General features: G+C 41.8%; 1 protein-coding gene across 1 annotated transcript in view; it reads right to left on the minus strand.

The window, feature by feature from the left end:
- Positions 1–1,226: 1,226 nt before the first annotated feature.
- cspg4 (chondroitin sulfate proteoglycan 4) overlaps positions 1,227–13,321 on the minus strand; it is a 114,381-nt gene continuing 102,286 nt past the window's right edge. The window contains exons 9-11 of the mRNA XM_050072659.1: positions 12,697–12,857; positions 8,393–8,576; positions 1,227–6,787 (exon numbers count right to left, since the gene is read on the minus strand). Coding sequence (XP_049928616.1) covers positions 4,917–6,787; positions 8,393–8,576; positions 12,697–12,857 — 2,216 coding nt within the window. The 3' untranslated portion in view covers positions 1,227–4,916. The remainder of the gene's footprint in view (positions 6,788–8,392; positions 8,577–12,696; positions 12,858–13,321) is intronic.

A 13,321-nucleotide genomic window follows, 5' to 3' on the forward strand; every position in this document is an offset into this window, starting at 1 on the left:
TGTAAAAGTTAGGACATTAGAAAAACTGGGAATGGTTTAAAACAGCATGTTTTGGAAGCTTTGAATATACCGAATGTACCTATATTTTATTAGGTACACCTTGCTAGTACCAGGTTGAACCCCTTTGCCTTCAGAACTAAATTAATTCTTGGTGTCATAGATTCAACAAGGTGCTGGAAACATTCCTCAGAGATGTTGGTCCACATTGACATGATGACATCACACAGTTGCTGCAGATTTGTCAGCTGCACATCCATGAAGTGAATCTCCCATTCCACCACATCCCAAAGGTGCTCTATTGGATTGAGATCTGGTGACTGTGGAGGCCATTGGAGTACAGTGACCTCATTGCCATGTTCAAGAAACCAGTTTGAGATGATCTGAGCTTTGTGACATGGTGCGTTATCCTGCTGGAAGTAGCCATCAGAAGATGGGTACACTGTGGTCATAAAGGGATGGACACGGTCAGCAACAATACTCAGGTAGGCTGTGGTGTTTAAACCATGCTCAGTTGGTACTAAGGGGCCCAAAGTGTGCCAAGAAAATATCCCCCACACCATTACACCACCACCAGCAGTCTGAACCATTGATAGTGCAAATTGCTTTGCCTGTTGTTGAAAATATGTTCATTAAAATCCTAAAACATGTCTGACATTACATGAAATATGTTGGATTGTTAAATTTAAACTCATGCTGCGCTGCATAACTGTTGAAACATCACAATTATCACATGATACACATTGGTGTATAAAGCTAGTTGGCGGGAGTATCTAAAGTGCAAGTGAAGTTAGCAAATCCTAGCAGTTTGCTAACCCACAAACGCCCAAGAAGTGCGTGTTTCATAATGTGTGTCTTTCAAAGGACAAATATAATTCATGGCACAAGAGAGAGGCGGACACTCGCCACGCTGGATGGAGGCTCTGCACCAAAACGCCAGCGGCCAAATTTTATTGCAGAGAAACTAAGTGTGTGTACTGCTCCACATTAGGAAATGCACCCTACTTTAAATCACTGGTTGTCACAGAGGTTACCAGGCAGTCTATTTTAAACTTCCTAGTCATGGGAATGGGGTAAAATACTGTGGTAAAGTTATGGAAAGTTTTGAAAATTCACTGGTAAAAATCTGTGGGAGCCCTGCAATTAAAAATGTTTAAAGACTCAAACAAGCTTTGAAAACTAGAACAATAAACCGACTGAAAACACTTAACGCAAGTTTTGTTGCATGAATGTTTTTATTTCCATTAGTGCCGAGAACAAGCTCAGAGGCATTCTGCAGCAATAGACAATTCTTCTTGTTCCAAAATCTAAACACTGCTTCGTATTATCATGAAAGCACCTGCAGTTTACAGATTACAGTTTAGTCTCTGACAAAGCACATGATGAGAGTATGACTTGATGTATGGGGGGTGACAGAAATAATAAATAATGAAAAATGAGGAATGGTGATGATGAAACTCTGCGATGACCTCGGGAAGCAGAAAACAGAAGAGTGATGGGCACCTGCACAAACACACACACACACACATACACACACACAGACAGATACACACAGAGACACATTCAGGCATACCTTGAAGATGAGCCTAATTAAATGTAGTTACATGTACATATCGATGCAAAACATGATATATATATACTTCGAGTTGCTTATCAAGCCCAAAAATCATACTCAGAAACCAAATATTTACACATAACACTGGGAAGATGTGGATGTGATATCCTGAAGGAAAAACTAGTACTTTTATTTCAGCTATCTGTAAGAGACGTCACTGGAAATACACAGTCTCCTGAAACACATCACTTCCTGAGCTCTGTGCTGTCTGTAAAATCTCTATTTCCTGCTCTCGAAACACTACAAAAATATAAGCTCAATAAACGCTGAATACTGCAAAGAAATTATCGTATATTCAGAATATGACTAACAAAGGATAAGGCGTCATACAGCGTGAGAAAAGAAATGTACAGCAAATAGTTCTCAGAAGAAATAGTTAAGTCTTTCTTTTCTTTAGTGGATCAAAAACAGTTATCTGATTTCCTCGCTGTGCTTCACGTTAAGTACTTCATTCAACATTCAACACACAGATAACCATCACAGGTCAGAGTGACAATAAAGATGTCTAAAGAGGAACAAAAGGAGTCTGATTTACAGTAACGCTCTTCTTAGTTTCAACATACAAAACAAGACTGAAGAGTAAAACAAAAATTTCATTATATGACAGTCTGTATATTTAGCTTAGATATGGAATGCTTAAAATCAAAAACTAGCTGTGAAGACATAAAAACAGTCTTCATTTTCTTCATCAATGTACCCTAACCAGTGGAGCATTTGATTCATTATCCCCGTCCCCAGCACCAACCGGTATTTTATGAATTCTTAATTGCAGACTTAGAAACTGGAAACATCCCAGTTTGAGATGACCTCACCCCTGCATGTCAGCCAGTACGGATGTGTTAAAGACCAGTACTACTGAAATAACCTCCTGCCTGTGGTCTGCTAACTGTGTACTGTGTAGTTCTGCGGTCAGTGCTGTGCCAGTCCAGTGAATATTTACAAGCACTTTGGAAGCATGCAGAAATAATAACATGTGAAAGATGATGACATAACTCCGAGCTAAATTCAATCAAACCTGCGAAAGTTGTCGCACAAACTTTTTAATTCTAAACAGTCGCAAACTGTCTCCTTTTTCCACACAAAAGTAAAACTACTGAAATGCTATCATGTGATGACATTAAAGTAATAGTTAGATATTTTGAGACAAAGGTTATTCACTCTCTTACAGAGAATTAGATGACAAGATAGATACCACGCGCATACTCTCTAAATATGAAGCCACGGCTAGAGGGCTGTTGGCTTAGCTTAGCATAAAGACTGGAGACAGGGGAAACAGCCCATTGTTTCAACAGCACAAATTTCCTAAGCCCCAGTAGTCCAAAAAACGTCCCACTAAGCCCATTTCTCAGATGGCCCGTTATCCCAAAAACAAACACCCACTGCTTCAAAGTCTGGTTTCTCTAAAAACACACACTTCCTGCAGTAGACAACCCGATTGCCAGAGGAAATGTTTGCATTGTGCGTTTCTGTAAACCATTTTAGATTTGTCAACGAAGCTGTGATGAAGGTGTGGTGAGGTTTAGGCACAAAAATACACTTGTTAATGGTTAAGAAAAGACCAGATTTCGGCTTACAACATCCATGTTTGGTGGCACAAAAGCAAAGGGTCAGTAAAAACACCTGGGATAAGTTGCTCAAACGCCACTGAGAAAATGCTGCGAAGGGTTGGTAAAAATACCCGGGATCAGTGGCTCATATGCAGGTAGGAAACACTACGCAGGGTTGGCAAAAAACACCAGGGATTGGTGGCTCAAATGTCACTGGGAAACACCACAAAGGGTCATAAAAGAAACACAGCGGATCAGTGGCTTGAATGCTGCTGGGTGAGCCGTAAAGGATAGGAAAAAACACCCAGGATCGGTGGCTCAAACACCACTGGGAAACGCCGTGAAGGGTTGGTAAAAACACCCGGGATTGGTGGCTCAAATGTCGCTGAAAAAGCTGTGAAGGATAAGTAAAAACATCTGAGGCAAGTTGCTCAAATGCAGATGAGAAAACGCTTCAAAGGGTCAGTAAAAACACCTGGGATCTGTTGCTCAGAAATGCCATGAAGGATTGGTAAAACACCTCGGACCGATGGCTTAAGAGCAGCTAGGAAACACCACAAAGGGTTGTCAAAAACACCCAGGATCTGTGGCTCAAAAACCACTGGGAAATGTTGCGAAGGGTCGTTAAAAATACCTGGGATTGATGGCTCAGACACTACTGAGAAACACTTTGAAGGGCTGGTAAAAACACCCATCATAAGTGGCTCAAATGCAGCTGGGAAACTGAAGCTACCCGCAGGGAGTGTACATTTTTGGAGACACGAGACTTGAAAGCAATAGGCCTTTGTTTTTGGGACACCTGTCTGTCCATTGCGATAATTTGGGGACTAATGGGGCTTCATAATTTGGGCTGTCTAATCAGCGGCACTGCACCAGAAACAGCTAGCTTGTTTCAGCAAGCCAGGTTCAAGAACTCGCTGTGTCCAGCCAAGAAATAATCCCTCGCAATGACACCACAACTTCTTGTTTTTGATATAATGTTGATAAGTGCGCTTTACGGGTGACCTCCCTAGTTGTTTCCCCCTTTTCATTGGGTTTAGCTAAGTCACATGACGCATCTCCTTGCTGTAGTTTGCTGTATAACAGATTACAGTGGCATCAATCTTCTCATTTAACTCTGAGGAAAACAAGTGAATAAGTATATTTTACCAAAATCTTGTACTACTCCTTTAAACTGAATTTAGCCCTGAGAAACACAACGGTACCTTAAAAACATTAAAAAATAAAAGAGAAAACACAAAGCGGCACTTTTCCATCTTCTCGATAATACAGCATATATTTACCTCATCATCTATGTACAATCCTTATCAACTTTCCTGATGAACCAAAAACTAAAATCAAACCATCACAAAGACTTTAAATCACCTACCCACTCCAACGAATAATATTGGCCTATGATATCATATGGAATACAATGACAGAGCACACCCAAGATAACTTTTTGCAAACACATGGCATGTTTATGTCTTCATTTGTGCCCTTCGACATAGAGGAATGATAAAACTAAAATAAATATACATGACCTGAGCCTCCTTAGATAACAAACTGCCTCTTTCTTTGCCAATAAGTATTCAGTGTTTCGTTGCCTGAGAATTTATCCACAGTTACGTTGAGATAAGTAAATAACCAATGGTGTTAGAAAATAATTTTCTTTAAAACTGGTGCGGCAAGAGGTCTTTAATACTGAGAGGAATGATTTGAGGAGACTTCCAAACACTTGAGGATCCACCTCCCTCTGTGTCTTATCTCAAAGTGTCTCAGACCCAGTACTGGTTCTTTTTCAAGGCCGGGTTCGTTGTCCGACAACTCTGCAACAACTCTGGATCTGCGTCTTTGGAGTCCATGTTGGACATGGGGATGTTATTGGCTGGGTCAGTTTTGCGAAAGGTTTCTGCGCTGGCCACCTCTCCGTTTTTGGGCTTGGATGCTGCCGTCTGGACATCGTGCTTGCCCGTCTTGTTTTTACGGATCAGGTAGTAGGCCAAGATGGCCGCCAGCAGCAAGAGGAGAAGGATCACCAGGATCGGGATGAGAATAGACCAGAAGTTGCTGCGCCGGGTGACATGTGGTTTCCCATGGGCGCTAGAGCCAGAGGATGCTGTGGTGGGGGCATCTCCGTGGGGCCAGTCCATGTTGCCCCTCCAGCGAGGGCTAGCTGGAGTGGGACGAGGGGCCGCAGCTACACCAGGGAGGTCATTACTGTCCTTCGATGGGGCATCTGAGGGAACCCTCAACAGTGTAGCAGGGTAGACCCCGGAGGCATTGTAGGGGCCCGTCTGGAAGGAAAGCACACACTCTGCAGGAGGAACCCCGTGGGCTTTGAGCAGGAAGCGCGCCTCATCCTGACTGACACTACCTTTGGATCCAGAGTTGCCATTTAGGATTTCCATAGCTACCCGTCCCTCATCCAGCTCCTTCTGGCTGAATGTGTCCACTGGCTGACCTGCACCAGGACCTCCAGCCCTCACAAAACGAGCCCCCTGTGGCTGCTGGATGACGGTGAATGTGGGGGAGGTTCTGGTCTTGTTTGCCAGGGGAGTTGCATCCAGAAGCTTCCTGTCCAGTTGAACAAGAGCACCTTGGGGTAAGAGAGGATCCTGAGCGATGTTGGCCAGAGGCTGGACTGTGATGTTGAGGACAGAGGAGACATTAGCAGCCCTGCTACGGGCCACAAATGCAACGCTGTCTCGAGGGGAAGTGGATTTAACAAAGCGGACACTGACTCGACCTTCTTTGATCTGCTTCTGGGTGAATGCTGATGTAGGCTGCCGGTCTACCATGACAGCTGCATACTTGGGAACACTTGTGATCTTGTAAAGGATGTCCTCCTCAACAGGGCCGCCAGTTGTGGCCTTCAGCATCTCCTCGGTCACCAGGGTCTCGTCATCTCCTTGTTTCACCTTGATCTCAGGGGCTTTGTCAAGAATCAGGGTGCGAGCTAGGATGCCAATGTGGAGAGTGTGTGGCTCTGTTTGGTGTTCTCCATCTGACACAATGAACTCCATAAAGTCATCGGTGAGGCTGCCGTAGCTGACGAAGCCCACCTGCCCACGATTGACCATCTCTTGGGTGAACTCAGAGATGGGGTCCGTTGTGAATGAATCAACCAGGCGACCATTGCTGGGGGCTTTGGTCACTTTGAAGTGCACCTCGTCTGGTGGACTGTCCTCGTCTTGAGTGTTAAGATGCTTCTGGGTCAAAATGGTCATGGAGCCTTGAAGAACCTCCAAGAGCATGTCTGTGGTGACGAGCTCGGGGGCGTCAGAGCCCCGCCGTTTGATTGAGATGTTAAATACTTCCTCCAGGACCACGGATTCTGCAGGTGAGGGCAAACCCTGACCCTCGGACTTGAGTCGGGCTCTGAAAGCGAAGCTGTCAAAGGAAGCCCCTGAGTCATCATGGAGAAACTCCAGCTTTCCTTGAGTTACATCTTCCTGCGTGAAGGTTGGGGCGTCACGGGGCAAGTCCTGACCACGCAGGGTGATACGACCGTGGTCAGGGAAACGCTTCATCTCAAAAACCACATCTGCATCGTCTCGCTGAGCTTCAGGTAGGCTAGCCAGCAGGTTGGAGGCGTCAAGAATGGAATCATCAATGACTTTCCTCTGGCCTTGAACAACATCCAAACCTGAGACGAGACAATAAAAACAAATGTCAAAATTAGTTTTCAAAGACACTTTTTAACCAGTCTTGGCTGTCTTCTATTGACATTTAATTATGCAGCACAGTACACTGATGCTGATATCTCATTAGTAAACACAGATGGAGCAGGGGGGGGTTGTTTTTTGGCAGTTAAAGCAGCAGTAGTGATACATCCCTTTATGACTTTGGGCTATCCAGGCAATAAAGAATTATAGAACATAATATAGAAGTTATTCTAAAACTCTATGAAAACTGAGTTGAAGAACAAGCTGGAATTTCCCTGCATAATGGCAGATTAATCAGAAATGTAAATTTGACGTTTGATGTTTCACCACAAAATTATTTGCAGATATTTAATATGATTGAATAGTGACTGCATTGTGACTGCTGGGTGAATTCAGGTGTTTGTTTTTGTGAACAAAGTTTATTTTTGTGTGTATTGCTGTTGTGTGTTTTTTTTTGGGTCCTTTTTTTTCTGTGTGCAAATAGTTTGCTAGTTGTGTGCTTTTACTAAAGTGGCTCTCGTAGTCCTAATGTTTTCTTTCTTGTTGTATAATGACCTTGTGAAGCACTTTGTGACCTTAGTCTGCGAAAAGCGCTATAAAAATAAATGTTAGTTTCTTACTTTACTTATTATAAATAGAGTTGTCAATCAATGTTTGAATGCTGAATGATTTTTGTTCTGTGTGAGTAAAAAGTAATCACAGTTAACATGTTTAAACACCCGCTTTTTAAGCATTTGGAGACTAAAAAGGAAAGAGGAAACACACGGTTTAAGCAACTTTACTGTTCCTAGCAAGGTAATTTCTCTCCCCTTACTGTTTGTTACTGTCTGTCCGTATTATTATTTAGTTATTTCAAAAATTGTTACGCATGCAGAGAGGCTAGCAGGCCCTGACTGTCCACCACTGAATGTTTCCCACTTAAACTGAGGCCCCTCAATCTAGAGTTCCACTTACAGCCTTGCAAATGAATGTATCCTCCCAGATACAAAAGAGTTTTGGGATTAAAATACTTCTACATAAAACTATTCAGAATCAAAGTGATACTCTACCCATACTATGTTGTATCTCCTAAGTATGAAACACTTAAAATAAGCTGTGCAGGATGATAACCATTATTCAATGACCTGTAAAGACCACAGAGGGAGTGTTTTTATTACATTACTCAATATTAAAATTCTTTAGCTCCAGCTTTATGGCAACCTACAAACACTATTGTTTGATTTCTGTTTTATTAATGACTGACATTTATTTGTTTCTGTTGTTTTATTTAACTGACTCACTGTTAACAGGCTGTTGCTGTAAGAGAGCATGTATGCTCACCAGGTCCGCCCTGTATGACTAAAGGTTGAATAAATACACATCTGACGTGTCTGTTTAAATAAAACAAAGCTGCAGCTGGTGAAAACAATACGTCCACATTGTGACTCTGGTGCCCTTATGTTAGGCGGAGCCCTCTAATGGGGCTTTACCAGACATCTCTTGATCTCAACATCTGTAAGAATCTTTACACAAAAACCACAATTCAGTTTTTAGTAGTGATGGATTGGTGATTTATTTAAATTTTGATGTCAAATATTAGATTGTACCTTTGTTCTTCCACAGCTGGGAGGAGATGTTGCTGTGTGCAGCGTAGTAAGAGACGGTGATGGGCAGGACGTGACGGACATCAGGGGCTGGTTGGGATGCCAGAGTGAGCTCTACGGAGTCCCTCACCACCCAGAAAGGCTCCTCAGGTATCTGGTGCTCATAGTAGACCTGTCCTGACTCCAGCTGTGTGACAAGGGAAACAAAATTAGAACATGATGAGCTGTTAAACACTTTCAAAATCAATACTGGAGTGGGTAAACAGTTGAAGTATAAAAACAGCCAAGTTAACGTTATTAAATCGTGACACAAGGGTCTACTGGAGAAAAATATAATATCAGTAATTATGTTAAAATACCTCGTAGGACACAGTACTTGAGTACGCTGTTGAAGCATCTACTACTTTATCATCTGTAGGATTTTATCTGTCAATATAACCAAAGACTGAACAAGGATAGCAGTGCTGTGAGGTGTAAGAGACGGGCAAAGACGATTAATATTTCGTGATGAAAGTATGCAGACTGAGTAACATTATTGATGTGGACCTTAAAGGACAAGGTACTGTCCAGGATGACACGCAGACTCTTAACCTGAGGGGACAGACTGACTTTGGAGTTGTCAATGGTCAGAGAGAAACTGTGGTTTAGCCACAGTAGATTTATACCTACACGGAGAACCTACATTTAGTTTGCTAAAATATATTTCACTGCTCTCTTTCCCTCTGACGTTTGTGAGCATGGCAGTAAAATGGGAGCTCAAATGGCTGCAGCAGCGGTTTGGCTCAGTTGAACTGGGATCCGGGTTTAAGAACTGGAATGTGACGGCCTGCGTTCGCTCCCTGAGGTCACCGTGACCTCAACTCAACTATTCTGTCTCTGCCTCTCTCCTCCTCACACACACACACACACACACACACACACACACACACGAGTGTATTCATGCATGTACACACACACACACACACACACACACACACACACACACAGCTGAACAACTCAAATAATCAAATCATGTTTTCAGCTTGACATCGTGTTAGATTTTCTGTCACACTCTAAACACAGCAGTTTGCTGGGAAAGAATTTGTTCTCATGCTCATCCAAGCACGGTCAGATGTCAGGAATGGAAATCAGACGAGAGTGAGAGCACACTGGCACCCTGGCAGACAAACACTGGGCCTACAGTGCATGTGACGTGCTGCTACATGATCAAGTTGTTTGCCCTATAATCCTAAACCAAATCCAGTAAATGCTACAAATGCTATGAGGATATTTGGTTATGTAATCTGAGTAAACTGAAAATAGAAGTGCCTCTTTGCTTCGCAGACAGTAAGTAAGAAATAAAAAAATCACACTCAGTGAACAAAGAGGCTCTTTGTAATCAGGGGCCACACCCTGATGAAGAGTTTGGTTTAAAACACATAGGTGTGCGCCCTTAAAAACCTGATTATATTTTATTCAAGACTTGAAATTTGTGTTCCTTTTTTGCATGTAATCTAAATATTTCTTCTGGCACTGAGGCTACTTTGCCAATTGTACAGTAAAGATTAAACAGCTGTAATAAATTCCTTTAACTCTCCTTGTTTATTAGGTATAACTCTTTACCTGTGTCTATTTAAATCCTCTCCATCCCTGTCCACGACACACAGCAGCTGTGACAGAGACTGCATTTATCCAGTCTTAACATACATATTAAATGATCAGAGGCAAAATCTGATAAAGTTAAAAGCTTATTAGCATGGATGCTCATGTTTATGGGGACCCAAAATATCAGAATGGCACAAAGTCATATCAATGATGCCCCCTGCTGGTGAAGAACAGGAACATGTTGATGCCTCATATTGCACACATAGATGGTCTGTTGATATTTAAACTTAAATTAGGAGCACACTGTTTCAGTTTATGTGAAGGAGAAGGTAAAACTGTAGAGAGAGTAACATTTAATGGTTTCTTAAAGGGGAAAATACTTTGTCTGGTACAGGATTTAAATGAGCTTTAAGGCCTCATGGGATGACTAGAAAAAACACAAGGTGTTTGTTGCATTGTATTGCATTGTAGATAAGAAATAGATTTTTAGTTTTTGTCTTGAACAGAACATTCCCCTCTGTGTCTGCTACATGTGGCCAGTGTAAATCAGTGTTCTGTAGATATAAATGGTTTATTCTACGGTAACAAAAACACAAGGATTCTAATTTTCAAGTGATTGCAAACTAATGAAAACATCTGAATATTCTATACTACTTCTGCCAATATTTTTCTCTAAATCCTGCACACCAGACTTTTAATTACATCATCTTCAAAATCAGATTTTTTTCCATGAAATCTTTTCTCAGAATTCTGAAATAAAGATATTGTCAGAAAAATAGAGCAAAGACGTAGCTTTCACTTCGTCCAGCCCAGTTTGCATTGGTGTGCAGGTTTCTCCTCTGCCATCCTTTGTTGCTCGTCTATTGTACCGATGCACCCAAGACAAACTTTTTTACAGCAGCCTTGAGACGTTGCAGCTTTCACTTCACAGCTGGGGTCCCCACCAGAACATTTTGAACATCAGACTGTGCACCGGTTTGTCAGTTTTTGGCAAAATGTCTTTTAGTTTGACACAGTAAAAGTCCTCTGGCACTTTTTGGTTTTTATTCAGGGAGAGGGGTGGACAAATGCTCATGTTCTAACCCAAAATCAATGTCTATGCGCTTTCGCCACTGCGATGATTTATTTGACGTCTTAAGTCCATACTGGTTGATATAAATAAATCATATATATACATATATATATATATATACATATATATATATTTGCCTGTGTCACAAACATGTCCTCCTCAATCCACCTTAAAGTTATAACAAGTCCCCGCACCCATGTCAGCACTGCTGTATTAGTCTAGATTGAGTGAGCTTCACAGTCATGGTCATTGCATTGACTTTTCCTATAGAAATAAAAGTCAATGCTGAAAAACATGATTAAAAGCTATCAGACGAGCACAAAGCTGCAACCGCAAGCCTTTAAATTATTCAAATTTCCACCTCTTGCAGAGCTGCAGCACCAGTTTGTGTTGAGAGGAGGATTAGTTGTGTTTTTATGCATTAAAGTAGCATTATGTCTCCTCATACAGTATGTCTGTCTGATGGTCTGTGCAGCCGACAGCAGCAGTGTCTTTAACAGCCTCGACTGCTGTTGTAACACAAACCTGCTATTAATAGGAACGTGTGACCTGAAAGTAGAGCGGATTTATTTGAAAAGACGACAAAGAATAAACGTTGAACTCACAGTGCCCCCTTAATGCGACTGATAAAGAAAATGCCATCAAAAGATGCTTTTGATTTTGGTTTTCCTGACAGTTTTTTTTAATCCACAAGCGTTTTCATTATTTTTCTTCCTTTGATGTATTTTACTGTTTAAGATATTTACTTTTTACTGTTACAAATAAATCATTACTGTCATTTAATGTTAATGCAGGGTATTTTTTTTACCATCTAAAAAACATTGCCAAAATCAAAGGTATAGTGTCTAAACCTGACTTGGAGAGACTTATCCATGCATTTGTCTCTAGTAGGTTAGACTACTGTAACGGCCTGCTCACTGGCCTCTCCAAACGGGCCGTAAGACAGCTGCAGTACATCCAGAATGCTGCTGCTCGGGTCCTGACCAGAACCAGGAAGTACGAGCACATTAGTCCTGTGCTCAGGTCTCTACACTGGCTTCCTGTGGCTCAGAGAATAGACTTTAAAGCAGCTCTGCTTGTGTACAAGTCTCTCCACGGCCTAGCACCAAAGTACATCTCTGACATGTTAGTGCCATATGAACCATCTCGGACTCTGAGGACCTCAGGGACCGGCCTCCTGCTGGTGCCCAGAGTCAGGACTAAACATGGGGAATCAGGATTCCAGTTTTATGCAGCTAAAATCTGGAACAGTCTTTCTGAAGATGTGAGACAGGCCTCTACTCTGACAATGTTCAAATCTAGGCTCAAAACAGCTCTATTTCACTGTGCATATGACTGAAAGGATCTTATCTGCACTCTTCTCTTTTAAAGTTCATTTTATAATGATTATTTATGTTTTTATTTTGTATTGTGATTTTAATGCATTTTCTTGTTCTGTAAAGCACTTTGAATTACTTTGTGTACGAATTGTGCTCTACAAATAAACTTGCCTTGCCTATTAATTTTAAGAAGGGAACAAGGGAAATAAATTAAATGTCTCCCAAAAGAAACACTTTCCAGCAACACACACATTTAGCATCACACACACACACACACACACACACACACACACACACACACACACACACACACACACACAGAAGGTAATTACCTGTGTTTGTGAGAAGCTGGTAATTTCCTCATATTGGTTCCTGTCATTGGCCAGGATGAGTCTTCCCAAACGAGGTGGGCGGACAAGAGAGTAGCTTATCTCATTTCCATCCTCATTGGTTACAGCCCCCAGATTGGCACTCGTGATAGACTGCCTTGTTCCTGTGAGAAAACACACGCACACACACACACACACACACACACACACACACACACACACACACACACACACTTGAGTGCTGTGATGACTCTGTGGAAAACGGCCTCTTGTGTGAAGTGTAGTTGAGCTTGTAAAACTAAACAGAGTCTAGAATTGCCTACAACTACAGGTTGTGGTTACAGTAACTCATGCACGTAACTGTGCACAAGAGTTTCCTGATGGAGAGAGTTTTGTTCCAAAAGTTTATCCAAGCTTTAAAAAAATGTGACAACTCATTTCCTGCATCATGCATGAAAGTAAAGTTCATTATGAGCTGAGGTTTTTGACCGTGCTCACACCTGTGCTCATGATATGGAGAAGTTGTGATGTGTTAAAACCACCAAAAATAAAGTGATACTGTATTTTTCAAAGTATTTAAACATATTTCAAACAAAACTAAATCAAGGCTGGACTGTCAAAGTAAGAG

The sequence above is a fragment of the Epinephelus moara genome, chromosome 20 (assembly GCF_006386435.1).
Source record: "Epinephelus moara isolate mb chromosome 20, YSFRI_EMoa_1.0, whole genome shotgun sequence".
Taxonomy (NCBI): Eukaryota; Metazoa; Chordata; class Actinopteri; order Perciformes; family Serranidae; genus Epinephelus; species Epinephelus moara.